Raw genomic sequence first — 25,752 nt, forward strand, 5'->3', positions numbered from 1 at the left:
TAACTATAACAATTTTGCACCGTTATATTATACTATCGTAGTGTTCTGTCTCCGATTGTACTGATATGGTATTTTGTTTATAGTTCAGGGGAGAAATTGTAAGTTTACCAAATTTAAAAATTTCTACTTGGGCCGTTGCTATAAATATAGCACCACGAATCCCACAAGTCAAATTAATAAAACGCGGTCATCCCCGACCTCTACCCTTTCCACCAACCCCATCCCATATCCCATCCCGTATCCTCTCTCTCTCTCTCTCTCTCTCTCTCTCTCTCTCTCTCTCTCTCTCAGATGGGGCATGGGAACTCTAAACCTCGCGATGGAGGAGGCGGCGAAGCCCCGCTTCCTTCTCGTTTCTCTCGCTTCAGGAGGCGTTTCCGCCACCGGTCCAGCTCCGATCCATCGCTGATCAAGAACATCGCCGCCGAGGACTTTGCCGGTATCGCCCGCATCGAGATCATCGAGGTCAGATCCCGTGTCATTTCTAGAGTTTTTTGCCCTGGAATCGAGGAGGATTTACGGCTGAGATGATCCGTTTGCTTCTGCGATGGCAGGCGGAGATGAAGTTTAAGGACCGGTGGCTCGCGTGCCTGTCGCTTGGAGAGAGGACATATCGGACGGAGAAATCTGAGAAGTTGCGTTCGAAACCTTTCTTGATTTCTCGAATTCTGTTTGAGAAATTTACTTTGGCTTGAATTTTGGCCAGTAAGAAGTTTGAATGTGGAGTTCTTGATGGGGGTACTTGTATTCGCTTCCATCTTGATTTTTATATATAGAATCGTTCTTCGTTGCATTTTTTGCTTCCGTTGACATTTGTCATAGTAATAAGTATTCCGGTTCCTGCTTGGTTCTTGATTTCCATCGTGGAGGTGGTATATTTAGCACAAAAATCTTGGTGAAATTATATTTACCCTCTAATGGTTAGGCTTAAATTCACTTTACTTTTCTGTAGTTTCATTTGTTTCATTTTACCATCTATGGGTTTTATTCAAACTAAAACTGTTATTTTTTTCATTATATTTGACCAAATCATAAGTCAAATTTAAAGACACTTATTAGAAGCAAAATTGTAGATGATTGAATAAGCTTTCCAACACATTTAAAATAATACCAATTAGATTTTAGACGGCAAAAATATATTTGTTTAATATATTTGTCATATTTTTGTTATTTGAAATTCGATTGGTATTATTTTAAATGTGTTAAAAAACTTTTTTAATTCTCGACGACTTTATATCTAATGAATATCATCAAATTTGACCTGTGAGTTGGTCAATTATGATGAAAAAAAGTAATGGTTGTATTTTAGTCTAGACTACAAGGGGTGAAGTGGCACAAATAAAACTATACGAGAGTAAAAGAAATTTTTGTCTAGTCACAAGAGGCTAAAAATATTTCCAAAATCTTATGTCTGGAGTGTACATTCTCCTCGGAAGTAAAGTGCATTGTTATGTTTCCTTGTAAGAGTTAGGAAGATTTTCCATTTGTGAAAAAGATGTAGAATCTTGCTTAATCTTATCTTTGCATTAATCGCATGCTTATAGTTGCTTGAATATTTTTGCAAGAGCTTTTCTGTTACTTTGTATGGCCAATTGGCCATATCTTCTGTATCCTTTATCCATCTCTATGTACTAGTGGCCAGATTTAAAATTAATTTTCTCCTTTTCATGTCTGTTTCTTACTTTATGCAATTTTGTTTGTATTAATGCTATAGTTGACATTTTTTTACAATTATGTTTTGCAGTCATCTGTGATGTTCCTTTTATTTTTTAAGAGTAATACTAATAAAAACTTTTTGTTTGTTTTGTGTCTAAATAAATGCTGCAGTACTGAGAAGCCTGTGTGGAAATCAGTGAGTAAACTGATGCACTACTTCTTACTTCCATTTTCCTGATTTACTTATTAGACGATAAATTTATTTCATTGTAAAATTCTATTTTTGAAGTGAGGTTGATGTGTGATGACAATCCCAAATGATGATATATTCACATATATACCTTTTCACTGGCCACATAGAAGTTCCTATATACTGAAGTGGCATCCTCATCCATCAATATGTTAATTTTAATATTATGCATCATCCTTTTTCACTCAAATGTAGGAGATAAAAGTACCACTAAAAATGATGAATATTTCTTTTGGTGGCTGCAAAGTTGGAACTGATAAGAAGAATGGAAGGTTCATATTTTAAGAAAAGAAAGGTGGTAAGGAAGTGGTTTCAGAGGCTTATTATAGCTGGTCATACTTCACCTAAATGATTTGTTTCTTGTTGCAAGTATTATTTTTTTCCCCACAATCATTCTTTGTACTAAAAGTCTAAAACATCTTGGTTTTTCTCACCTTTTCCTCTATGATATGTTTCTTTTTTACCTTTTCCCCTAATGTGATGTTCTACCAAAAAGTATTTTAGGCTGAAAGTCTGAACATTAAGAAACATGAATTGACCCCTTCAGTCTTCTTGGGGCAAGTAGCCATTCCTTTAAATGAAATGACCTCCTTATGTAGCAAATTGTGCAAGTAAAAGCAAGGAGTTAATGACGAGAGAAACTCTGGAAAGATCCTCTGTCAATGTTACCAGAATCTCTTCTATAGTTTGCTCTTTTGACAGTCTTGTCAAGCTGTAAGCTGCTAGTGCTTATCATTTAATTCGTAGTTGACTTGTGGAGCATCATTACCATAGGTCATTTGGGTAGTTGACAAAACCATCAGCTAGAACCTCTACAAGTTGCCAGAAATTTGATCTTGGATGAAAGCCATATGTATTTGATTTAAAACAGAAGGTAGATGAAAGGCAACTGCAAAGCGCTGCGTTATCTTATAATTTACTTGAGTTCAGACTTCAGACATTATCATCGTCTTGTAAAGTATTTGATGATTGCTTCATCTATTTAAACGAAGGGAAAATGACTTGTGATGTTCTGATGTGGAGGTGCTCTCTTGTTCTGTCAGTGGAATCAAAATATGGAGGCTGAATTCTGCTAGTCCTTTTCTTTTATCTGAAGTCAATTGGCAATGCCCTTCTTTATGTTTATCCTTTATAGCCCATTTGTATTACACATGCCAAATGTTAGTAGCTTTAATGCTCGTTAATTGATCAGTCTCATTCAGTAGATGTTCTTTGTAAGTTTAATCTTCAGACATCAATTTGCCATTATGAATATTTTTATCTATACCTGATTCCATTTCTGTAAATAATTCTGCTTTCTGCCGCCATATTTTGTAGGCAAAAAAGGTTGTACTGGAAATAGATGGACCTCATATTGCGCGAATTTCTGTTTTTGAGGTATATGATGATGTAGGAATACTTAATGTTATCCATTTTATCAAGCAAATTTTGTTAATATCTGCCAGTTTTCTGCTTATTTACCATTTCTGCCATGCATTTATTATCCCTTCTTCATTTTCCTTATTGGAGGGTGTAAACTTAGTGTGATGGTTAAGCTTGCTGCCATGCATTATGTGGCCACGTTTTGGTTCATGTAGAAGATGGCCCATACAACGACAGGGATAAGGCTGTGAACACATTTCTCTTCCTATATCCGACATTTGTGGGGACCTCTAAGCTAATTCTCCTTATCAGATTGTGCAATTTATCTTTGTATGAAATACTTAGACAGTTAGATTTTATCTTGTCTTTGATCTATATCTTGAAAATATAATTTGGCTGAGGTTTAAAAACAAAACTCTTCCTGAATTGCATGAATTTGCTTGGAGAACTTACATGTGATGCCTTGCTGTATAATATTTTGCACTCACTATAGCTTGATAGTTAATTCTCAATAGTTAACATCATGTTCATTTTGCAGACAAACAGATTTTCTAGAAACAGTCTGGTCGGATATTGTGACATCAATCTTTTCGAAATACTTAGTCGAGTAAGATTTCGATATTGTTCTATAGTGCAGTTTCTTTCTTTACTATCTAGATTCTTTTGATTCTTCTTTTTACTAGTCTTTTGAAATTATATATATATATATAATTTCCAGTTCAAGTATTTCTTTAGCCGTAGCCAAGTTATGAGGGAGGAAAAAGCCTTAAGTTTCATCATGCAAATTTATGGCAACTTTTGTCTTTTCATGTCATGTCCATCTCCTCTCTCCTCTCTCCTCTCCTCTCCTCTCCTCTCCTCTCTCTCTCTCACCATGAGCTAGCTCTTATCACCATGGCTATTAGACCTTCAAAAAAAAAAAAAATCTCAACAACAAACCCGTCTTCCCTTCTCTCTCCTTCCCACTTCATTTTGCTACCACTCCTCCGCCAAAGCAACTATTTTTCAATACTTGCCATGTCCAACGAGCACCATCTTCTCTACCAATCATAGTGTCTCCAAAATCTTCGACTATCGCAAGTAATCCTTCTATATAATCCATCTATTTTGCTTAAAAAGTGGTAATTGTTTTATATGCTTATTTTTGGTAATGCATCATACTCACAGTAATGCCTCATAGTAAATATTTTGCCATTTCTATATAACATGTAAGCGAAGATCCTTTTATGTTTTCCCTATGCATTTCTTTCTATTAAAAAAAACAGCCACTTTTTTACTACATTGAACGCAATCTTCATATTCTAGTAGAAAAATGACAAAATCCAGGTTGACTTCTTGTCTTGGTATGTATTTAATTGATTCCACCATCCAGCCGTTTCCAATTTTTCATTCCATTAACTCTTCATATCACATTTTCAAGAGAGCTGTAATATGACATCCTTGTTTAAACAATACAAAGATTAATGAGTAGAAGATTAAATATTTTTTCAATACAAGTATTAAAATTTGCAATCAAAGGTAGTTATCATAACAATTGCCTCCACATGATATCTAGCTACCACAATAGAAAAGTAATGTTCCTGCACACCTTTTTTCAAATCAATAACTAGTAGGTGCCAATGCGCTAATGTCCAAAGTGGAATTATCAATTTGCCGCAATGTAGTAGTTTTTTCCCTTCTAATGCTAGCCTTACAAATATGTGCATCATGTGATTTGAATTGTCCTTGCATTCCCTTTGTATATCCATTGAATAAAATGCTAGACAATAAATATTGTTGTTCCATGTTCAAAGAATCCCTATTTGTAAAGGATAACAAGGTTAAAACATACATGGTAAGTTGTGCCCCTTGAAGCACCATCAACATTTGCACTCTCTTTGTTAGAGGATTTTATTTACCATGGTTTTTGTAAGTCGTGCTCCTTAAAACAGCATTATAATGCTGCTTTAGACATCTGTCAGAAGCTTTTCCATATCTAATTGTCTTTCAGTAATACCCCTCATTTCATCTGTCAGTACCTTTTCCATATTTATTTGACTTTTCATTATCTTCTTAATATCACCTTAAGAAGTGATATTTGGGTCTGCGAAGAAAAAGTCAATAAATCGAACAGGTGTACATAACCTAACGGAAAAAACATGATATATCAGCCACTAATTTTTCTGTCTATACCTCAAGAGATTTGTCATTCTTGGTGGAATGAGATGGTGTTTTCTCTATAGAAGGTTGGGCAACCTTTATTTTCTCTCAAATCTCCCTTGGAAGTATATTGCCTAACAGTAGTTTGTCATTCTCGTAAAGTTGAATGAAGCTCAACACCTAAAAGTAAATATATGTTAGGATCTCTATGATGTCATAATGAGTAAATGAGTTAATGAAACAAAGTAAAATTAATAAATTGTGAGTGAAAATGGATATGTCCCTCTTATGGGTGTTGCTTCTTTGGACAATAATTGATGTCCAGTGGAATAGTCAAGGAAATGTCGGCAGTTGTAAGTCTTTATCCAAAATTAAAGTAAGCTTGTAAAACCATATGGATAAGACTATCGTTGCCCCATTAATATAGCAAACCCGACCTTGTCTTTCCTTTATTTTTGAATACAAATTGCTGCTTCAACAATGGAACTTGGTAAGAGAACTTATGGATTGCCGTTGTTCACAAATATGTTCCAATTTCCTCAATCTTTTTTTTCCATGTATGTTTTTACTTGATAAAGACAACAATAATTGTTGCGTTGAAATATGACAACACTAAATAAAATAAGGAAAAATCTTACTAAATCTCTTTGTCCCCTTTGTCCTCCTCCTTCGTTTTATACACTCCTTTTATACTATCTGATTTGATCTGATCATTTTATGATCTTTTGTACATTGACTGATAAATGATTCAGCTAATACAGTAGGACATCATAATTTGATGGAATTTGAACTGCAGGAATCAGAGGACAACCGTGAGGAACTTAGTTTGTTAGATCCATCAATGTCTAGCACAATTGTGGGCAGTATATCTATTTCATGTTATGTTGAGGTACATACTTTTAGTGTTACTCCATCTTTGGACTAATGCTGTAATGCACACTATCAGAACTTCTGGTGGTCATAACACTCACGATTCTAGCTTGATGCAGGACCCAATTGAGACGGAAAAAAGCTTTGCACGTCGTATTTTGAGCATAGTGGTACGCTTCACTTCCATAAGTGCCTAATCTGTTCTTTTTTGTTCTTTTTCTTGTCATTTTATCATTTTCAATCTTCATTTCTGGTAGTGGTTCCATTATTTGATAGTTTAATATTCTGTTTCAGATTAAATAAATGTCCCCAAAACAGATATGCACAGAAGAAATTTGTTGGCACAACATTTTAGCCTTTTAACTGCATAGATATTTACTGGAGATAATGATACTATTCCCTGTTGAATCCACCTAATAAATGTCATTTGTTACATGAACTCTTTATGTTATGTAACTGAGTTTAGTGTTTTAGCTCAGTGCAATCCATTTCTGTCATAACACGAAATCAGAATTATGACCGGCTATGCACCTCAATACGTTTGAGATACACAAAGCCTTACAAATATTTCATAAGTGTACAATGGCAAAAATAAATAAATAAAAAAAATCTGCTTTATTAAATTTAAACTAATTACAATGAATATAAAACAATGTTATTGTTTGTCTCTAAACGAAATAAAATTAATAATTAATCTAAAACATAAAATCCAAAAGAACGGAAAGGTAAATAAGTAGGTCTTAAGTGGAGGTAGGGTCCCGGTGCATTACGCTCAGTTGCCACGCTGACTATTACCTGAGATAATTAAAAAAAAAAGAGAAAGAAATCCATGAGCCAACAACTATAGCTCAGTGAGTGGAATCCACTCGAAAACTAAATAAATTCTAAAATTTTATAGTGTTAATAAAATCCAAGTTCAACAATATAAATAACAATTTCCAATAGGCATGCTCTTAAAATAATGACAATGATAACAATAGAGAGTCATAACTTGTAGCCTTGCTCAGTTTCAACATATTATCATATTTCCAATGTTTATAATGTCATTTGTCTCAATGAATCTATACCTTGTGGATCTATATCAACTAGAAGTCACATCGAGATGACGCTTGAGACTATTTTTTATAGCTGATCCGGTTAGGGTCATCAGATGGTGTCACTATGTGATCAACACACCCTGTCTCTTTCACTAACCGTTGAGAGAGGTTAGGGTCACCTTAGAAAATTTCTCATTCATTCTAGGACTGTTTCCTAACCCCGCCAGAGTAACCTAAAAAAGTCATTGTAGTGATCTGATATAAGACTTTCCTTTGAACTTCTTGATAGACTCGAGTCACCACGGAAAGCCGCAAGTCACCTATATTGGGATTGTTCTCTAAGTCATACAATATTAATTTTATTTTTCTTTTCACTAAAATTTATAATTTGCACAAGGTATGGCGATGCATTGAGTATAATGATTAAATGCACACAGAAAATATAATAATAAATTTGCATATAAGAATAAAATAAATAAATTTGCACACAACAAAGTTACACGGTTTGACAAAAGTACGAAGTAAAATATAAATAAATGTGAGTGAGCCCACTCACCTGAGTCTAGGTTAGATAATTGTAATATATAGTCTCTAGTCCACGTGCTGAAAATCACCATCTTTAAACAATACAAAAATAATCATAATTTAATTTTTATCTCTAATTAAGTTTCTGAATTTTTAAAACCAAATAAATGACTATAATGGGTTGAACGAAACCCATTGGATTGGACTGGGCTGCAGCTAGCCCACAGCACACCCTTCCACTTTATGCTAGTTGGGTTGGGCCAAGGCCTAACCCAAAGCCAACAAGGAACTAGGCTGCAATTAGCCTGCAGCCCATGACTTAAAGCTAGAGGGGAGGGTCAGGTCGGGTCCGCAACCTAGACTCGAACCCGAGAGAAGAAAATGATTGGGCTCGGGTTTCCCAACGAGATCGGTGAGGGAGAAAGAAGAGAGGAGGAAAGGGAAGGGAGAGAGAGAGCATCGCCGGCGACCATTGTTGCCGGCGGCCTACCGACCTTGTCGAAGCCTTCCTAGCAACCTCGATGACTTGTACCAGAGGAGGGAAGGTCGATCACGACGACCAACGGTGGAAGACTTTCCACCCATGGCCGACCACAACCCAAGCCACGAGGGCCTCCTAGAAGGTATCATCGACACCGGGCTTAAAGCACGAAGCTTTCAGTGATGGAGCGATAGCGACCTGAAGCCGTCAACTGATGAGGTTCATCGATGAGGCCGCAACACCAAAATTAGGTATTTCTAATTTACTCTATTAAATTAAAATTAAGCTTGAGGAATGAGAGAGGGCTTACAGAGGAGGAGAGTGATGGTCCCTATTTACTCCGGCGATACTCCGACAGGCCGAACCCACGTCGTGATTTCGACAGTAAATAAGAAGAAAAAGAAGGAGAAGAAGAAGAAGAGGAAAAAGAGGCTAAGTAAAGGAGAGAGAGAGAGAGAGAGAGAGAGAGAGAGAGAGAGAGAGTTAGGGTTTATTTTATAGGGTCAAAATCTAAATCTAATTTAGATTTGGATTCGGCGAGATCTTTACGGCCACCTCATCACGTGCCAGAGAGGGAGAGGGGAGAGGGTTGCACGTTTTTTTTTTCAGTTCTTACAATTTCCACCTGGATTTCAGCCTTTTTGATGGGCTAACCTAAATTCATTAGTATATGGGGTATGAATCTAAGAATTGAAAATATGCAGAGTTTCAGTTCATATCGATAGAAGAAGGTATTTATAAAGGGCATAGTAAAGTGAAGGGGAAGCTATAATTTAGTAATTTACCCTTGGTTTGGCTAGATTTTAACTTTCCCCATGTACTTTAAAACGTAAGCACTTAACCCTCCTGCGATATAAATCAGGTTGCTACTATTTGTCAACCATTAACTAGGATGTAAAAATACTTAATTATCCTAACAAAAATATAGTTTGCTATAAGGATAATACAGGTAGTTTGGTCATTTTGCAACTTACTTATGGTGAAAAATATTGGAGCCAATGAACCTATGTTAGCTTTGGATGGAAAATCTAGTCCTTAAGTTTGAAGTACATAGGAGTATGTTAAAATCATCAAACTAGGAGAAATAAACTGTAATTTGTCCTAAGTTTTGTATGATATACTTGTGAGATGTTATGAATAATGTTATGGTTTTAAATCTAGAAGAACAATTATATATAAACATTTCACCTCAATCAATAGTAGCCAACTCGACACATCTAAGCCAGCAAATTTCTATGAAATAGTTGATATAATATTGAACTGTGCAAATAAAATCTCAGTTCTTTTATATATATATATATATATAGAGTTGAAAATCAGAGGTAAAGTACATGAAAGCATTCTAAAGTACATTACATAAATAAATTGTGAAACCAATATTTCACGGCTGTTCTATTCTTTTACAATTTTTGTAATTTGTGGCGGACCTTTTTTGTTTAACTGAAGCAAAAGCTATAGGATACTTCCTGTTATATGTTATTACTTCACATTAAGATATGCAAGTTCTTTCAAGTATATGGATCTACTAGTGCATTTATCCTTCTGTCTTAGCATTTCTCTAGCGTCTTGTTCTTGATACAGGACTACAATGAAGATGGCAAGTTATCCCGTTCTGAATTTTTGGAGTTGATGAATGCCTTTGGTAATCAACTCGCAGTTGCCAAGGTGGAAAAAATTCTATTTTTCTGCGTGTCATATTCTCTTGCTGTTCTCTAAATTTCAATAAGACATTTTTTTTTGTTATCATTGATAGAGAGAAGAACTTTTTAAGCAAGCAGATAAGAATGGTGATGGTCTTGTTGATATGGATGAATTAGCAATCCTTATAGCTGATCAACAAGAAAAGTAATGGTTTTCTCTGGCTCATACTTTGACATTTTCAGTTTCTACTCTTGTGTGACTCATTCAATTATGAAGCTACAGTACTGGTGGAGATCAATTGAAAATGCATACTGATATTGGTGTATTATTCCCTTTTCCCTGCTTTCAGATTAATATCTCTAATTTATATGTAATTGCAGAGAACCACTTATCAGTACATGCCCTGTCTGTGGTGAGATTCTTGGGAAGTACGACAAGATGAATGATATGATCCATATAACACTATGCTTTGATGAGGGGACTGGAAATCAGGTTATGACTGGGGGATTTCTAACAGATAAGCAGGCTTCATATGGGTGAGATATTTATGCTGGATCTTGGAAATAGAACTTCATTTCATCTTCTATTTCCAAATTTTCTATTGTTAAGATTATGAGTTCCGTATTCAAGTGAATTGTCTGGATAATCTATGTCTTCAATCCAATAATTTCTGTTCCAGATGGATGTTTAAACTTAGTGAATGGATCAATTTCTCATCTTATGATGTTGGCTTACGCTCTGGATCAAGTGCCTCACATATTTTGGTATGTCTTGATACTGCCTAGATCAGATTTACTACAATAATACTTGATGTAATTGGACTTAGCAAGGGTAACTGGCTAGGTTTAACGTTTACATATTTTGTTCTGTTCTAATTTATTATACCACGTGATACCTAAATCCCTTCTTTCCAATTTTATTACAGTTTTTGTTGTAGGCTGTCAATCCTAAATGTCCTAAACCAGATTTTTTATTTCAATTTCTTGTAAGAAGCCTGCTCAGTTAAGACAATACAAGGTTATCGTACTTTTTGACCTAAGGTAAATCCTAGACTAATGACGTGGTAACTCCAATAATCCAAATGTCCAGTTAATTTCGAAATGAAAGAAAAGAAGTGTTCTTAAAAACACTTCCTTTTTCATTCAAAGATTCAATCTCCCCAAAGCAAAAATGACTTATGTAAGTTAAAAGTCTGATGCATATCTTTTGTCTTTTCAACTTCCTTGTCTTTGTTGTAGAAACTTCTACATATGATCTGCATTCTTTAGCAGGAGTTATCAAGTTTGTTTTTTGATATTTAATGAAGCTAACCCAAAGTTTGTTTCTTGTTCGACGCATACAAATCTAAGAATAGGGTCTGTGACTCTTCATGATAGCTATGATACTAGCAGAAATTAGGATGATTTATCTTAACAATGTAAATTTTCTAAGTAAAAGTAACATTATTCAGGTCCAGGATCATCATGAATCATTTGGACATTTAATTGCCTAAATAATTGCTATACAGTAGCTTTGAGATGGCACCACTTGAGTATATTTTTTCATGGGATTATGCTCCCTTTATTGAAGGGTGCCCACTTTCTGTTGTGAGCAATCTTGTTTATTAGCATCAGGTGCCTCAAAAACCATCTCGCCAAGGGAAGTAATGACTTCACAAGAGAATGATGTACAAGGACCACAGCCCTCTAACAATTTGTTTATCTGGATTCTAAACTTTCATGTAATATGGGAATTGCAGCTCTGGGTTTGAACTTCAACTTTGTAACCACGAAGTAGTCAAGAGTTGTCAATTATGTTATAGTAGTGTTATACATAAGTAATGTCATTCTTTCAAAATTTTCAGCAGTGGTATTTGAAACATGGAGTTTTAACCGTATTTCATTTTATCTTAAATATATTTGATCATTAACCATATTTTATCTTGAATCTTTTAATTTTGTTTCCTTTCACTAGGTTATTGATCGAAGAACAAAGAGACTAGTTGAAGAAATTATAGATGGAAAGATTGTGTTGTCAATGAGAGCTATATATCAATCAAAAGTTGGCCTTGCACTTATCAATACAGGTTTGTGATATACATTAGAAAAAATAGTTTTCTCTTGTTACATAATGTTGCCATCAAGTAAGTGAAACATGCCCGAGAAAAGAAATGGAGGCTTAGGTTTTCATGTTACATGTTTTTGACATCACGTGTCCTTGACAAGCTCCTACAAGATGGGAGTCTACATCTTAAGGAACTCTAGTCTTTATATGATGTTATAATTTTTTGTACTTTCTACCATTTAAGGGAAACATTATCTTGTACTGTTGTACAGGGCCTACAGGCTATGTTACGGATAATGAAAACTAACTTTTGTGTCCTCCATCATCAGTTTGACTCCTTTCTTTGCGTTATAATTATAAGTTTAACAACCTTCTGGATGATATAGATTTCTCCTAATTTGTGGTACATTTATCAAGATGGCTGTGTGCCCTGACCATTTCCTATAAGAGGAATTAAAAGGCTTTTCAAAAAATTATGCCACATGCAATTAGCTTGAGTTGTTTCATTTTCTAAGTTCGTTGGAAGATTTTATGTGGCAAATAATCAATTTAATTTACAAAGTTATTTAACAAAAAGAAAAAGTTACAAAGTTAGTAATTTATAAAGTCCATTAAGCATTATCTATCTCTTGGTCTTAACTAATATATTTTACTATATGCAGCTTTATCTATCTCTTGGTAATGAGATGTCTGTGATGGTTTATGTGTATAGGGGTCAAAGAGCTCTTACAGAACATCTCTGAAAAGCAAGGGAGGCAGATGAATTCACCTGAATCTGCTAAAGATATACCAAAATTCATCGAGTTTTTTAAGGCATGTGATTGATTCTTGCTTAGTTTTTTTTTCTCAGCTACTTAATGAGCACATCCAAAATAAAAATTGAAGTTAAAGAAGAGTACTAAGTAGCTATAGGTCAAGCCATCATGTTTAGTTCAACACAAATAGCATTCATGAAGAATAGGTAAACATGCTATTAAGTCCAAATTCATGCATGAAAATTTGATCCTTCTACTGACTCATCATTAAAAGTTCTATACCTGAAAATTTAGAACCAGTAGTTAACTTATCTAAGCCTCCTCACATATTTAGCTATATCTCATATATCTTGTATCTTACCAACCTCAGTCCTGTTGGTTTGAATATTGGGAGTAGTACGAAAGTTGCTATTTTGGAAGAGAGATGTATGCAAACCTTATACCTTTTACTTAAAAGGTTGTTTCTTTGGAGCAGTCATTGAGGGACACTAATGTTATGATAACATCAAGGGGAATTCTAGTGTTATAAGAGGTTGCACAATTTTTGAGAAGGCTATTCGCATTTTCTAATGACCCAACATTATACTTAAATGAGAACAATAAATTGGAGGGCTATGACTAGATTGTTTGTAAATATGACGGTTTTGTCAAATTTTTCGTGGACTTTGGAGAAAAAGTTTAATACATGTTTCGATATGAAGGGGAAATCTGAAGTGACACAAAAGAGGCATCTTAATATGGTTGAAACAGTCAAGGTGTGGTGAAATAATAGTAAATGATGCTTTTATTTTTTGTCTAGAATGTTAGTAGAGGAAAGGTATGGCTGTAGAATTCTCAAGTTTTGAATGTGGATAAATTTATGTGCTCAACAATGACTAATACTTTGCAGAACATTGATGGTCCATAAAGCCTTACAGATGGGATTGTTGCCAGCAAATTAATATTGTTATGTTAGCTGCACAAATAGGTGGAAGTTCCTTTATATACTATTCAGGAATAATTATACCCCTACTATTTTGTGTTTATAATTTGCCTTTTGGTATGTACAAAAACTTATGTCTTAAGAAGCATCTAATTTGAGGTTTAAAGATTAAACCTCCTATGCAAATCTTTGGAAACTATTTGTGAGAAATTTAGGTGTTTCTTTACCTTAAACTTTCAAAACTATCAATTTCTCATACAAATCTAGGATAGCTGATATGCTTCTTTTGATATGCGATGTAGTGATTATTGAATTCAAATAACATTTTTTTTATATGCTTGCAGGATCAAATTAACATGGATGAGGTCAAGTATCCTATTGAATATTTCAAGGTATATGAAATAAATTAGAGTAGTTGGCAATTTGGCAAATTCTTTAATTAACTCTCTTTTTTTTTTCTTGCTGAGTGATGGTAAAGTGGGGTGGATTCCATAGGACTTGATATATTTCTATAATTAGTTTGGCTTACAGAATACATTCTTGATGCACAATTAAAGAGAGTTGGCAGAGAAAACCACATTAATGCTCTCAGTTAATCAACATAAGCATAAAAATCCTCCAAGAAATTCAAAGTTTCAATAGCACAATATGTTGTCATATGGGGACTGAGAACATGGCATGCTTAGTTGGGCTTGTCTAGAGTTTTAAACTTTAAACATTCACATCGTGTTCCGCATGACACATATGAAGATCAACAGATTTACTTATTAAGCAGCTGTCTCAAGTGGTACGAAAGCTTTTCTGCTAATTAGAAAAGTGTGGGATCATATGTATTCCGGGTAATTTTGTCTTTCTTCTAAATATGTAAGTATCGATCTAAGTAATATTATGTTACCAATACTGCTTCTTCGATGACATACAATGTGAAGCATAGTGGATATGCACATTCAGCATAGTTCTTTGGAAGTAGTCAACTTGTTCTTATCATCAAGCATTTTCTATTGCATTTTCTTCAAGTATCCATTTCTCTGCTTAAGAATCTCCTAAAATGACAATGTACAAAGTAATATTTTATTTGCAGACATTCAATGAATTCTTTATAAGAGAATTGAGGCCAGATGCACGACCAATTGCTTGGAATGACCGAGATGATATTGCTATCTGTGCTGCTGATAGCCGTCTGATGGCATTTAATTCTGTCAGTGATAGCTCAAGGTTTTGGATAAAGGTAAAATCTCTATCTATTGCTGGAGTTAAAATGTCTTTCTGCTATATGTTGCTAAGAACTTCCTGAGGAATTGAGGGTATGGAAAAACAACATAAGTCACCTGTCCCTGGGAATATTACTAGTATTATGTGTCAAAGTTCATTCTAACGTTATTCATGATTTCGTCATGTTTCATCTTTGCAATGTTTACAAGTTATCAGAGAAGGAAAAGGCAAGGTAGAAGACAGAGGAAAGAGTGTTATTTGTTATTTCTATTTGATCTTTCCCTATGTCCTGCGTTTCAAGGATATTCCATGAGAACTTGCATTATTAAAACAGTGTTTTTTCAATTAACTTTAGAAAATGGTTTTTGTGATACTTTTTGTTCCAATTGAATGGTGCATCTGATAAACCACGCATTATAGATCTATTAAATATAAAATATGAAAAACCGTTGATCTCTAACATTTTAAGCTTTTAGAGTATTTAGTGTGTTAACATGGTATTATAACAGAGATATAAAGTTTGAAACCTATTAGACTCATCTGTCATTAAAATATAAAAACATCTACCAATTTAAATGAAATCTACTTATTTGGCCCATCAAAATATCTTTTGCCCAGAGGCGAGGAGGTTGTTAAATATAAAAATATGAAAAATTACTATTTTTTAACAGCTTAAACTTTTAAAGTAGTTCGTGAGTTAACAAAATCCAAGCACTCTTCTGTTTTTTCTAAGCTTTCACAAATATACAGATCTTTTAGGATCCATCCCTTTGTCAAACCTGAACAAATTTTTGGACCAAGTCGATTTCTATCAACATGGTTTACTGTTACTGTTCAATTTGTTATAATGACATAAAAAGGTAAAAGATTTCATGATTGTTGTATTCTTTCTTTCCTTCATAGGGTCGTAAATTTTCTATACAAGGTCTCCTGGGGTTGGATACATGCTCCAGCGATTTGAGCAATGGTTCTTTGGTGATTTTTCGACTTGCACCACAGGTATCAGTCTTTATTTCTTTCACACAAGGAATGATTGATTAAAATATTAGTTTTGTTTCCTTAGATGTTAAATTGGAATATGAATCAGAAATGGCATTTTTATAGCTCCATGGAAAAAACCTCTTGAAAAATGAGGGTAATGCTATTTACATCGTCCCTCCCCAGACCCTGCATGGTGGGCCTCATGCAGAGGGATGCTCTCTTTAAATCACCATTTTAATAGCTTAAGTTTTTGAGTTTTTGATAATATCATTAATCAATTTTGAATGGGAGGACAGGGATCTTCTCTTGGATCTCTACAAGCTTCTATCATTGATTTGCTAGATCTTTACCTTAATTCCATGTAGTTAGGACAATGAAGAGTCTCGAGGCCGCACTTGCGAGGGAGTTTTAAAATTCGTATTATGATTAACATTTGGTTAATAGCTCATCCTTTTGGAGAACATTGTTAACTGACATGTCTTCTATCTTTTGATGCAGGATTACCATCGTTTCCATGTTCCAGTGTCTGGAATTGTTGAAAGTTTTGTTGATATCCCAGGATACTTATACACGGTGTGTCACATGTACTTTTAACTTCCCCAAATCCTGTAATTTCTTTTTATCTCTTTGTGGTTCCATTATCATGAATTAATGTTTCTGTTTTCTTAGGTGAATCCAATTGCTGTGAACAGTAAGTATTGTAATGTCTTCACGGAGAATAAACGAGTTGTCTCTGTCATTTCAACTGAAGAGTTTGGAAAGGTTTGCCTTTTATTCTTCCTTCTATAATTTCACATTTGCCTGTATTATCAAATTCAATTTAAATGATTTTCTGTTCATCAAGAAAACTACTACGAATGTATACTTAATATACTAAACCATTTTACTGTTCTTGGGCCACTGATAAACATTCTCGAGTATTTAAACCCCTCAAAGAAGAGGTTGTTACTCTTTAATTCTTATTTGTATATATAACCAATACCACAAAGAAGCAAAACAAGAGCGATGATTTTTCTTGAAAACTGAACTCAGCATTAATCAGATCAATTGTGTCTTTTTGTTTGATTCAAGTCTATCTGCATTAACGGCTGGGCTCTAGCAATCCTCATAAACGTGGCTTGTTGCCATGATCATGTTGTTTCTCAAGTGCTTAGAGAAGTATTTTAACTCATTTGGTAGATACTTCTTGAAGAACATGCAAATTTTAGTATGGACAAAAGATTTAGGACATGCTCAAACACTGCTACTCTAATTAGAGGTATTATCTTCAGGTTTCAGGATACCCTTTTATACTTTAGAAAAAAAAAATTAAAGTGTACTACATAGAAGTGAAAATCATTAAAGATAAACATATTTTCTACATAGAAAACTTGCCAACTTTTCCTTGAAGTAATAAGCTTCCCAACTCATATCTCTATTTTCTACATAATACTTAATCTTATTGCATTACATCAAATGTTCCAGAGCTACCACAGTTAGTCTGATATGCGTAATTTATTCTGGTGCAGGTAGCATTTGTTGCAATTGGGGCAACAATGGTGGGGAGCATCACGTTTTTGAAAAAGGAGGGTGACTATGTCCATAAGGGAGATGAGGTTCTTGTATTCTTTCCTTTTTTCTAGTTAACCTGCTACTAGCTTAACTACGCTGTGATTATGTCTTCTCTATTCCTAACATTTCTTTTTCCAACTTGTTCTCCAGTTTGGGTATTTCTCTTTTGGAGGAAGCACTGTAATATGTGTCTTTGAGAAGGTCTGTTTCCTTATTTATGCTTCTAGTTTGTTTCTTCATAATTTTGTTAGCATTCGGCTGCGTATACAGAAAATTGACTTCCCTATGGATAGTTGTGCAAATTAAGATGATAATACAGCAGAAGTGAAACATTCCTATAGCGAGGTAGCCTTGATCAATTATTATTTTGTTCTTAGTTGGACCTGTATAGATATTGATCCATGCCCTGGGGGACCTTTTGAACGTTTGCTTAACCTCATAACTGTAACCGAGAGTTGTTTATTTCGTTTGGGGCCAATGTTACAACCATTGTGTTGTAAAGCCATTACCCATTATTCAGAATGGAGTGCAATAATCGCCTTGTTTGATCTCCTATGGGTTTTCTCCGCATTTCATGGAACAATATTTATCATTGATTGTAGTCAGATAGTTTAAAGGGTTAAAAGGGACTCACGTTGTATGAGTGTCTCAGGTTCTGAACTCCAGCGGCATAGAGTTAATTAGGACACTATTAAGTTTCCATTTAAAAAAAAAAAATATTAACACTAACTTACTTGAGTGGAGCTTATACTCGTCCTTCTTTTCTTGTAGGGTGCAATACAAATAGATGACGATCTTCTCGTTAACAGTGAAAGAGCACTTGAAACCTTAGTATCTGTCGGCATGACGTTGGGCGTCTCCAAAAGGAAACAAGCCACAGAAGAAGCTTTGAGGTTTGAAAAATGCACGCTGGAAACCTAACTCCAAGGACAAAAGAGGATGCGATGCCCGCGGGTGAGTTTTGAACTCTAGTGTCTAAATTCATGTTAATTGGGAGGTCATAATATATCTCCAAATGCATGTACGCACATAAAAGCTTGTATGTGCCCGTTTGGTGAAGAAGCATGACTGTATGCTTACGCTGGTGTTTGGTTCGAATTCATGCCCATATTTTTAATGTATCTAGAATACAACAAAGTAGAAGATTAAATTAGTCAATTAATGGGATGATCGTCTTACACTTAGCTTATATTTATTTCTGTCTCTGCATGTGCGGGAGCTGTTTAGAATACTATGAAAATAGCTGGTATAATGTCCCATCACCGTACCCATTTGAGTTTTTTTTATTTGGAGAGGATTGACCCACTAAATGGAAAGTTATTATATTTGAATATTATGGAAGTCACCACTTTCTGATGATTAAATCTAGACTTGGCGTGGTACAAGGCTTAAGGTGTAAGTCCTAAATTCATTTAACCATTCTCATTTCTTGAACTTAAAATAAACTTACTTAAAGTTAATGTGATGTTTAGATGTAAACCGATTTTAGTGTAACGAGGATGGCGATGCGAATGGAGTATTGACACTCGATGTGGATTGTGGTAGACTAAAATGTAACTGTTATTTTAAAAAAAATTTATTAAAAATAAAATTATAGAGAATTGAATAAATTTTTTAAATATATTTAAAATGATAATAATTAGATTTTAAACAGTTGTATTTTTAGATCATTGCGTTAATGCTTTGGAATAGGTTAATGTTTTATCTTTAGATAGAAATGCCAACAAATTCAGCATTTTTATCAGTAACTTATCAAAATAAAATATTAATCTTATCATTAAGTTTATATATGTAAAATATTGAGCTTATTAGCAGTTTATTTAAAAATTTTCAAATTAACGCTGACTAATTCAATTAAGTCTGCCTCAATTTTTTTTTTGGTCGTGTTTCAAAATAAGACGCTAAACTTGTTATAATGGAGTTTCTTTTTTTTTTTTTTTTCTAGACTAACAACTCATTATGGACTCCTTTTAATACAGACTATCAACTACAATGAATTGGACTCCTTTTAATATTAAATTAGGACGGAGTTTAGTTTGGTCAAAAACTCGTTTTAGGTCCGTAGACCTGGTGAAAAACTCATTGATACTTCCTCTTTTTTAGAGTATTGATAAACTTAATGGCCTTTAAGCTCTGGTTCATTCATCAGCAGACAGGTGCAACAAAGACACCGCAGAATTTGACAAACATCCATTACATATATATAATCTGCATACAATATAAGGATAGATAGAAACAAGCCAACAGCGAAGAGCAAGCACTAATAATCTCAGGCAGCGGAGACACAACAGTACCATAAGCTCCCTTATGGCCTTATTCATAATAGCAATAGTTTAAGCAAATATAATATCTTCACTGAAGAACCAGACAGCCTTCTGGGAAATGAGGGGCCATAGTGGACTTGTAAGAAGCTCCACTTTCTTTTGCATCTTTCTTCTTATCTACTTCAGTTTCCACCAGGCCAGTAGCCTCAAATATGTATGCATTCACTTCTTCAAACCTTTCCTCAGAAAGGGAGACCTCGGCCAACAGTCGCCAAGCATAGTCCTCCGAGGCTTCTTCGTAATCCTTCTTTCGTTTCAGGACCATGTGGCCACCGATCTCCCAGACAGCAGGATTCACCTGAGTATCCAAAAGCTCCTGGCTTACTTCATGAAGAGCTTGCTTCTCAGCATAGCACTGCACAATTCAAGAGAGGATATAATACAAGAATCAGCAGTGGTTTGTATACATAACTAGGCTCAGGCCTTCATCATGCTGAGTAATTGATATACACTTAATATAGAATTTGTAGGCAAAAGCATAAAGCCAATTAAACACCCTCATCTTTGCAATGAACATTATGTAAGTGTTAGCAGTCATACTATATGGTTTTCTTATTCCTACATAGTTTTTTGTTGGTTAAAATTCCATGAGAACTTAAAGATGGAAGTATTGCTGGTTAGTTAGTAGTTATCAAGGTAAAGAAACATACATAAGTAGGAATTTGATTGCATGCCATTTACCTGGGGGAAGAGAAAGATCCTCCTGCCTGAGTCAGAAATAAGCACATTGAATGGGATATTATTGTCTTGAAGACAGATGCAAGCATTGGCCACCACATCACCTAAATCTTTCAAGGAGTTGCCTCCCTCAAAAACCAGTCCTCTCACAGGATAGTTGATCAACTTTGAGACCCTCACAGAACTCTGCGCTGCATCCTCAACTAAGGGTATGTTCTGGGTCTGCGCCTTCTCGACCGGAAACGGCACCGACAAGTAATAAGCCTGTCATCATGCCATTTATTGATCAGAATCTTATTGTTCGTGTAGAACCAACTATGGGAGCATAAGGAAGGAGCAATGACCTGGAAGTGCAGGTGATTAATGGTGGCAAAGGCACCCAAACTGTTGTAGCCAAGCCTGAAGTAAGGGTTGGCGGTTTCGGCTGCGAAGTTGAGAGCCAACAAGAAGCTTTCAGCGTCAATCCTCTGCGGCAAGCAGTCGAGCACACGGGGAATCAGAAGTACATGACCATACTCAATGGGGCTCACCTGCAACGATTTACAAACATGAACAAATCTATTGCAGAAAAAAAAATATATACAAGCAGATGCAAATGAACACCAAATCTCAACACATTGAAGCGCCTCTTACATTGATCGCCACGACATTGGGACTTATGTTTCTATCAAGAGAAGAACTCTCAGAGAAGTAGGCCTTGTCGCCGCTCCCGGCCTCGAAGCGGAAGAGCACCTCCTCCTGGCCAATCTTGGTGAAGTTAAACTTGGCAGGATCAAATGGCTGGAGGACTCGGTCGACTCGGAACTCGGTCGGGCGCTTCTTGAGGTGGCGGCCTTCGTTGAGCTGAGCAACAAATCCAGAATCTCCGGGGATCACCTTCGTCTCGCACGCGGTCACGTCGTACCTGAACAGGCCCCTGCCCATCCTCTCCTCCCACTATCCAAGAAAACCCGCGTCAATTACATCACTATATTATATGATTAGGTGCAAAAATTGCAACTTTTCGTTTATATTTTCATGAATTTACCTGCCCAAGTAAAAGGGAGTTGAGGAGAAAGTCAGACGAAGGCTCCTTCTCGGCATCGGCCACAAAGGCATAAAGGGGAAGCTTCGACACTGCAGGAGATCCCAAAAGGAACGGAAAAACACAAAAAAAATATCAAAACAAACGGCGAAATGATCACAAATTTTTTGGGGGCAAAAGGCGATCCGACTTACCGGGCAAGCAGCACTTCCCGAGGCAGTTTCGGCCACATCCGAGGGGCTCTCCGGCGTCCTCTTGGTAGTTGGAAACAACAGTGGGGACCCTCTTAATGGTAAGCATCTTTCTATCTATCTATCTCTCTCTATCTCTAACTAGGTTGTTGGAAGGGGATTAGGAGGAGTAGGAGTTGTAGAAGGAAGAGGTGAGATCAAGAAGAAGAGAGGGGAAGGAGGAGGTAGAGACCGCCGCCGGCGAGGAACAGGAGGTCCGATGGGCTTCCACCGGCGGAGGGGAGGGCGCCGCGGCCACCGTGAGGGGCAGGGCAGCGCTCCTTGTCGAGGAGACGGAGGAGAGGGGGAAGGGAAGCCACTTGTGAGTGGGGGTTCAAAAGTCTAGCCGTGGTTGACGCTCAACTCGATCCTAGGGGAGTTAAAAGGAACCCTTCTTCTCCTGCTGCGGGACTGGAAGGAATCTAAATAAAACCAAATCAAATCTCTCTCTCTCTTCTCTTCTCTTCTCTTCTCTTCTATGGCGAGGGGAAGAAGAGGAAGGTGAGGATTTATTGTTGAAGGTGGAGGTCGAGTTTGGTGAGACAGATCCCTCGGTGGGTCCCAAACTTTTCACAAATCAAAGTACTACCACCACCTACTACTTTCATATGAGATATAAAAAATAAAAATAAAACATTAAATAAATAATAATAATATAAATATGAGAGACATAACCATGTGAACAATTGGCACAATAAATGCGATTGATGGGTTGCATCTTTTTGTTTGCACATTACGACTGGCCCATCTGTCCCTTTTTAATAGGGGAGGTATGAGGTATCCAATGGTACGGTTCCCAACTCCCAAAGGATAAGATATTGAGAAATTTTGAGCACATGTGGTTCATCTATAATTTTATTATAATTCTACTGCCAGGCCTAGTAGTAGAATAATACCAAGGACATTGTCACAAAGTGTACTATAATCATTTATCCTAACGCGACTAGACATATAATTATTTTCACATCCACATTATTTATGTTATCCCAAAGCTTAAGCAACACTTTGCATGTGGATCAAAAGATTTATATCTTCTTTCTTTCGTTATCGCTAATTTTATTTGGATTCCACATTTCTTGCAATATAATTTGCCTGCCTGCACACTTTGCTCACTTATTGTTGTTGCCACTAAGAAGGTACGACCTCTGATTTGACCCAATCTTAATTTACACATTATACTTCAAAATTATTAGGTGGTGGTTAAGACCAGTTATAATTGTTAGCATATAAAACTGTATCAGAAAATTTGCATATAATACCCTATATTTTAAAAAAATTATAGTTTATACATTATATTTTTATTCTAAATGTACGCAGAAAATACCGTACGTTAGATTTGAACTAACACCGAGTAGAAATATTTTATTTCTAAAATAATTAAAACACTCTTATTATGACTTAGTTAAGAATATTTTCGTAATTTTTTTAATATAGTTAACTTAACTCAGAAGTTTAGTTAAGTTAACTAAAAGATCTAACAATATGGTGTTTTCTATACATATTCGCTAAATTAAAGTGCTCGACTTATAAATAGTAAAATATAGAGCGCAAATTATATTGCCAAATATTTAAATTACCTTATAGAAATATAGTTTGATTTGAAGAGACTTTGTAATTTTTCCATGGCATAAAATATTAAAAAAAAAAACACTTTTATTTTTGCATAGATAAATAAAATAATTGCAATATATGAGGTGAGTTGGGAAGATAAACTGTAATTTGCTCTTCTATCTAGGGTTGGAAAAGCTCCCAATCTTTCACCTTGATGGCATTTCCATAGAAGTAGATCTCATTCTTTAAAATGGAGCCTTTGTTTCTTGTTATATGTTGCAAGTAGGTCATAGTAATAGACAATCTCATGGAGATGCAGAATACATAGTCTCGTACAAAATAAATAGTATGACACTTTGTCTGATTAAAAAAATATCAGAGAGCAATGTGTGGATCTTAATTGTGCATAGCTGCAGTGCTCCAGGATTTTTTTTTAAATTTTTTTAGCCAGTGGACCTGAGCTTCTTTAAACATATAAAATAAGTAGTGGAAAATGGGAATTAATCTCAAGAATCTATCAGAATTATGAACTGTGAAAAGGGACAAAAAAGTTTTCTAACTTGATAAAGATGTGAAACAGATGGGACGAGAATCTCAATGTTATTGGAATGCTGAAAGTTTTGGTGTTTTATATGAACGGCTGAAACGTGAAAGAGTGGGAACGATCCGTTTAAACATCTTTTATCTTTTTAAAAGAAGCTATGGTGCTTACTTTGCCTCATCCCAATATTTTGTTCAATATTTTTCCTTTTGTCAGTCATTTAAATTTTATTAGAATACAAAATATAAAAATTATTTGTGTTAGAGTTTGAATTATACTTCGACACATCTCTTAAAAATATGATAAATGTCTGTCTGTTTAAGTTAAGTCCACTTTTTAGGTGTACTTATCAGAATATCTTGAGCCTAAATTATGTGGGAGTGTTATAATATGAATATAAAGACTGGTTATTCATGTAGGTTTAAGATTTTAGAGTAATCTAAACAGAATTTAAGAATGGTCTTGTAGTCTACCGGAAGAATACTAAGATTTCTTAACGGTTAGGATTCAAGATTCAAGAATCAGTGGAAGAAATAATTCATTAACTTTAATAGAGCAACTAAATAGCCCGATACAAAGAGAGAGAGGAAGGAGGAGGGGGTAGAGCGATGGCTATTTGACACAAGCTCATAATTTGGCTTACATTGGGCAATTCTATAGATAAAACAAAGATTAAGCATCTTGGCACGAGGAATATAAGAATAGGTATAGCCTATACAAATTCACGAGAGCAGAGAGTCATGAGTCAGCCTATAAGTTCTGTCAAACTAGCAACCCAAAGTAGTGCCTTGAGAATCCCTTAACATAGAAGATTTGAGATCAACTATCCCAATAGAAGGGAAACAGAGCCTATGATATACTAACTCTATAGTAGGGCAAAATAAAGAAACCAAACAAAACTCATAACAAAGATAGCCAAATGACACTTCACAAAAATCTAGCAATACAACCAAAAAGGGACTACAATGGCTATAGTCCGGGGGGAGGGGCAATACAAGCTGGCAGAGCGATGTTGGATGAAATGTGGGTAGTGACAATGCATAGGCAAAACATCGGAAGGCAATATTCGAGTAATAAGAGATAATGGAGAGACAATGTAGGCTACCAGAATAGAGAGACGGCTAGACGAAGGAGGCGATGATCCTAGAGAAATGAGAAAAATAAGAGAATTACTAAAAAAAAGATAGGGGGAACACATACTATAGGAGAGAATGGGAACACCAGCTGAGAAATCCTAAAGTCACTGACGACCATGGTGGCTCAAGCTAACTAGAGAGAAAGAGAAATAGAATAATAAGAGAGGAACGGAGGAGAGTGGATAGGAAAGCCCATAATAGAGGAAATCCCTCCCCTTCCTCAACCACTAAATTATAAAAGAGGAGGGAAAATGCTAACGGCGAGGGAGGAAGAGGGCAAAACACGAGCGCAGCTAGGGCTAGTTCCAAAAAAACAAACTACAACTTTAGACACATACATATTTATATGTGAATAAGAGAATTTTGAAGACACATGACAAAACTAGCTAGTTGAAATAATTTTTTTTTGTCTTTCTTTGCATCATATCATTAATTAGCACAAGCTTTGGACCAAATTTTATGGGAAACAAAAGAAAGTAGATAAAGTTGTGTTTATCTAATTTTAGTAAATCCGAATCATCTTATTTCGTCTCGTGTATAGGTTTGCCCTATATATTATTATAAGGAGAGAACTTCCCAAATTAAATTAAAGATGCAATGAAAATAATTAACTTATTAGTTTTTGAAAAATCTCTAGATATAAATCCAACCCTGCCATTCCATCAGAGAGGAGCAAAATAGGAAACTAAATGAGAATGAGATCTTGGTGTAAACCCCTTTTGAGGAGACATTTTCTTCTGTGTAGCAAATTAATTGTTATTTACTAAAAAAATTTAAACTAACCTACCCAATAAGGTAGATGTGTTTACTCCTAACCTACATGCCAAACTAATACATAATAAG

General features: G+C 35.3%; 2 protein-coding genes across 2 annotated transcripts; one reads left to right on the plus strand and one right to left on the minus strand.

Moving 5' to 3' along the window:
• Positions 1–180: 180 nt before the first annotated feature.
• LOC140797745 (phosphatidylserine decarboxylase proenzyme 2-like) lies at positions 181–18,614 on the plus strand. The gene is made up of 21 exons (XM_073151389.1): positions 181–465; positions 555–634; positions 1,828–1,852; positions 3,224–3,283; positions 3,807–3,875; positions 6,204–6,296; positions 6,397–6,447; positions 9,902–9,985; positions 10,074–10,165; positions 10,342–10,497; positions 10,641–10,725; positions 11,915–12,026; positions 12,717–12,817; positions 14,026–14,073; positions 14,763–14,909; positions 15,797–15,892; positions 16,373–16,447; positions 16,544–16,636; positions 17,383–17,469; positions 17,576–17,626; positions 18,197–18,614. Exons 1-21 carry the CDS (start codon positions 292–294, stop codon positions 18,344–18,346), a joined length of 1,929 nt encoding a protein of 642 aa, XP_073007490.1. The 5' UTR covers positions 181–291; the 3' UTR covers positions 18,347–18,614.
• Positions 18,615–19,603: 989 nt separating this feature from the next.
• Positions 19,604–22,275, minus strand: LOC140797746 (GDP-L-galactose phosphorylase 1-like). The gene is made up of 6 exons (XM_073151390.1): positions 21,646–22,275; positions 21,455–21,543; positions 21,061–21,363; positions 20,772–20,957; positions 20,431–20,691; positions 19,604–20,104 (listed from the first exon to the last, which is right to left on the minus strand). Exons 1-6 carry the CDS (start codon positions 21,749–21,751, stop codon positions 19,778–19,780), a joined length of 1,272 nt encoding a protein of 423 aa, XP_073007491.1. The 5' UTR covers positions 21,752–22,275; the 3' UTR covers positions 19,604–19,777.
• Positions 22,276–25,752: the final 3,477 nt, after the last annotated feature.

Source organism: Typha latifolia, chromosome 11 (genome assembly GCF_019914945.1).
Source record: "Typha latifolia isolate L0001 chromosome 11, TyphaL0001v2, whole genome shotgun sequence".
NCBI classification, from domain to species: domain Eukaryota; kingdom Viridiplantae; phylum Streptophyta; class Magnoliopsida; order Poales; family Typhaceae; genus Typha; species Typha latifolia.

What these genes read in the sequence shown, in the direction of transcription:
- LOC140797745 (XM_073151389.1), top strand. Translation starts at nt 292, where the DNA reads ATGGGGCATGGGAACTCTAAACCTCGCGATGGAGGAGGCGGCGAAGCC. An exon ending in CTATTTCATGTTATGTTGAG is followed by an intron (nt 6,297 to 6,396) that starts GTACATACTTTT and finishes AGCTTGATGCAG; the next exon opens with GACCCAATTGAGACGGAAAA. An exon ending in ATGTCCATAAGGGAGATGAG is followed by an intron (nt 17,470 to 17,575) that starts GTTCTTGTATTC and finishes CTTGTTCTCCAG; the next exon opens with TTTGGGTATTTCTCTTTTGG.
- LOC140797746 (XM_073151390.1), bottom strand. Translation starts at nt 21,751, where the DNA reads ATGCTTACCATTAAGAGGGTCCCCACTGTTGTTTCCAACTACCAAGAG. An exon ending in ACTCCCTTTTACTTGGGCAG is followed by an intron (nt 21,364 to 21,454) that starts GTAAATTCATGA and finishes TTTCTTGGATAG; the next exon opens with TGGGAGGAGAGGATGGGCAG. An exon ending in CCAATGTCGTGGCGATCAAT is followed by an intron (nt 20,958 to 21,060) that starts GTAAGAGGCGCT and finishes AAATCGTTGCAG; the next exon opens with GTGAGCCCCATTGAGTATGG.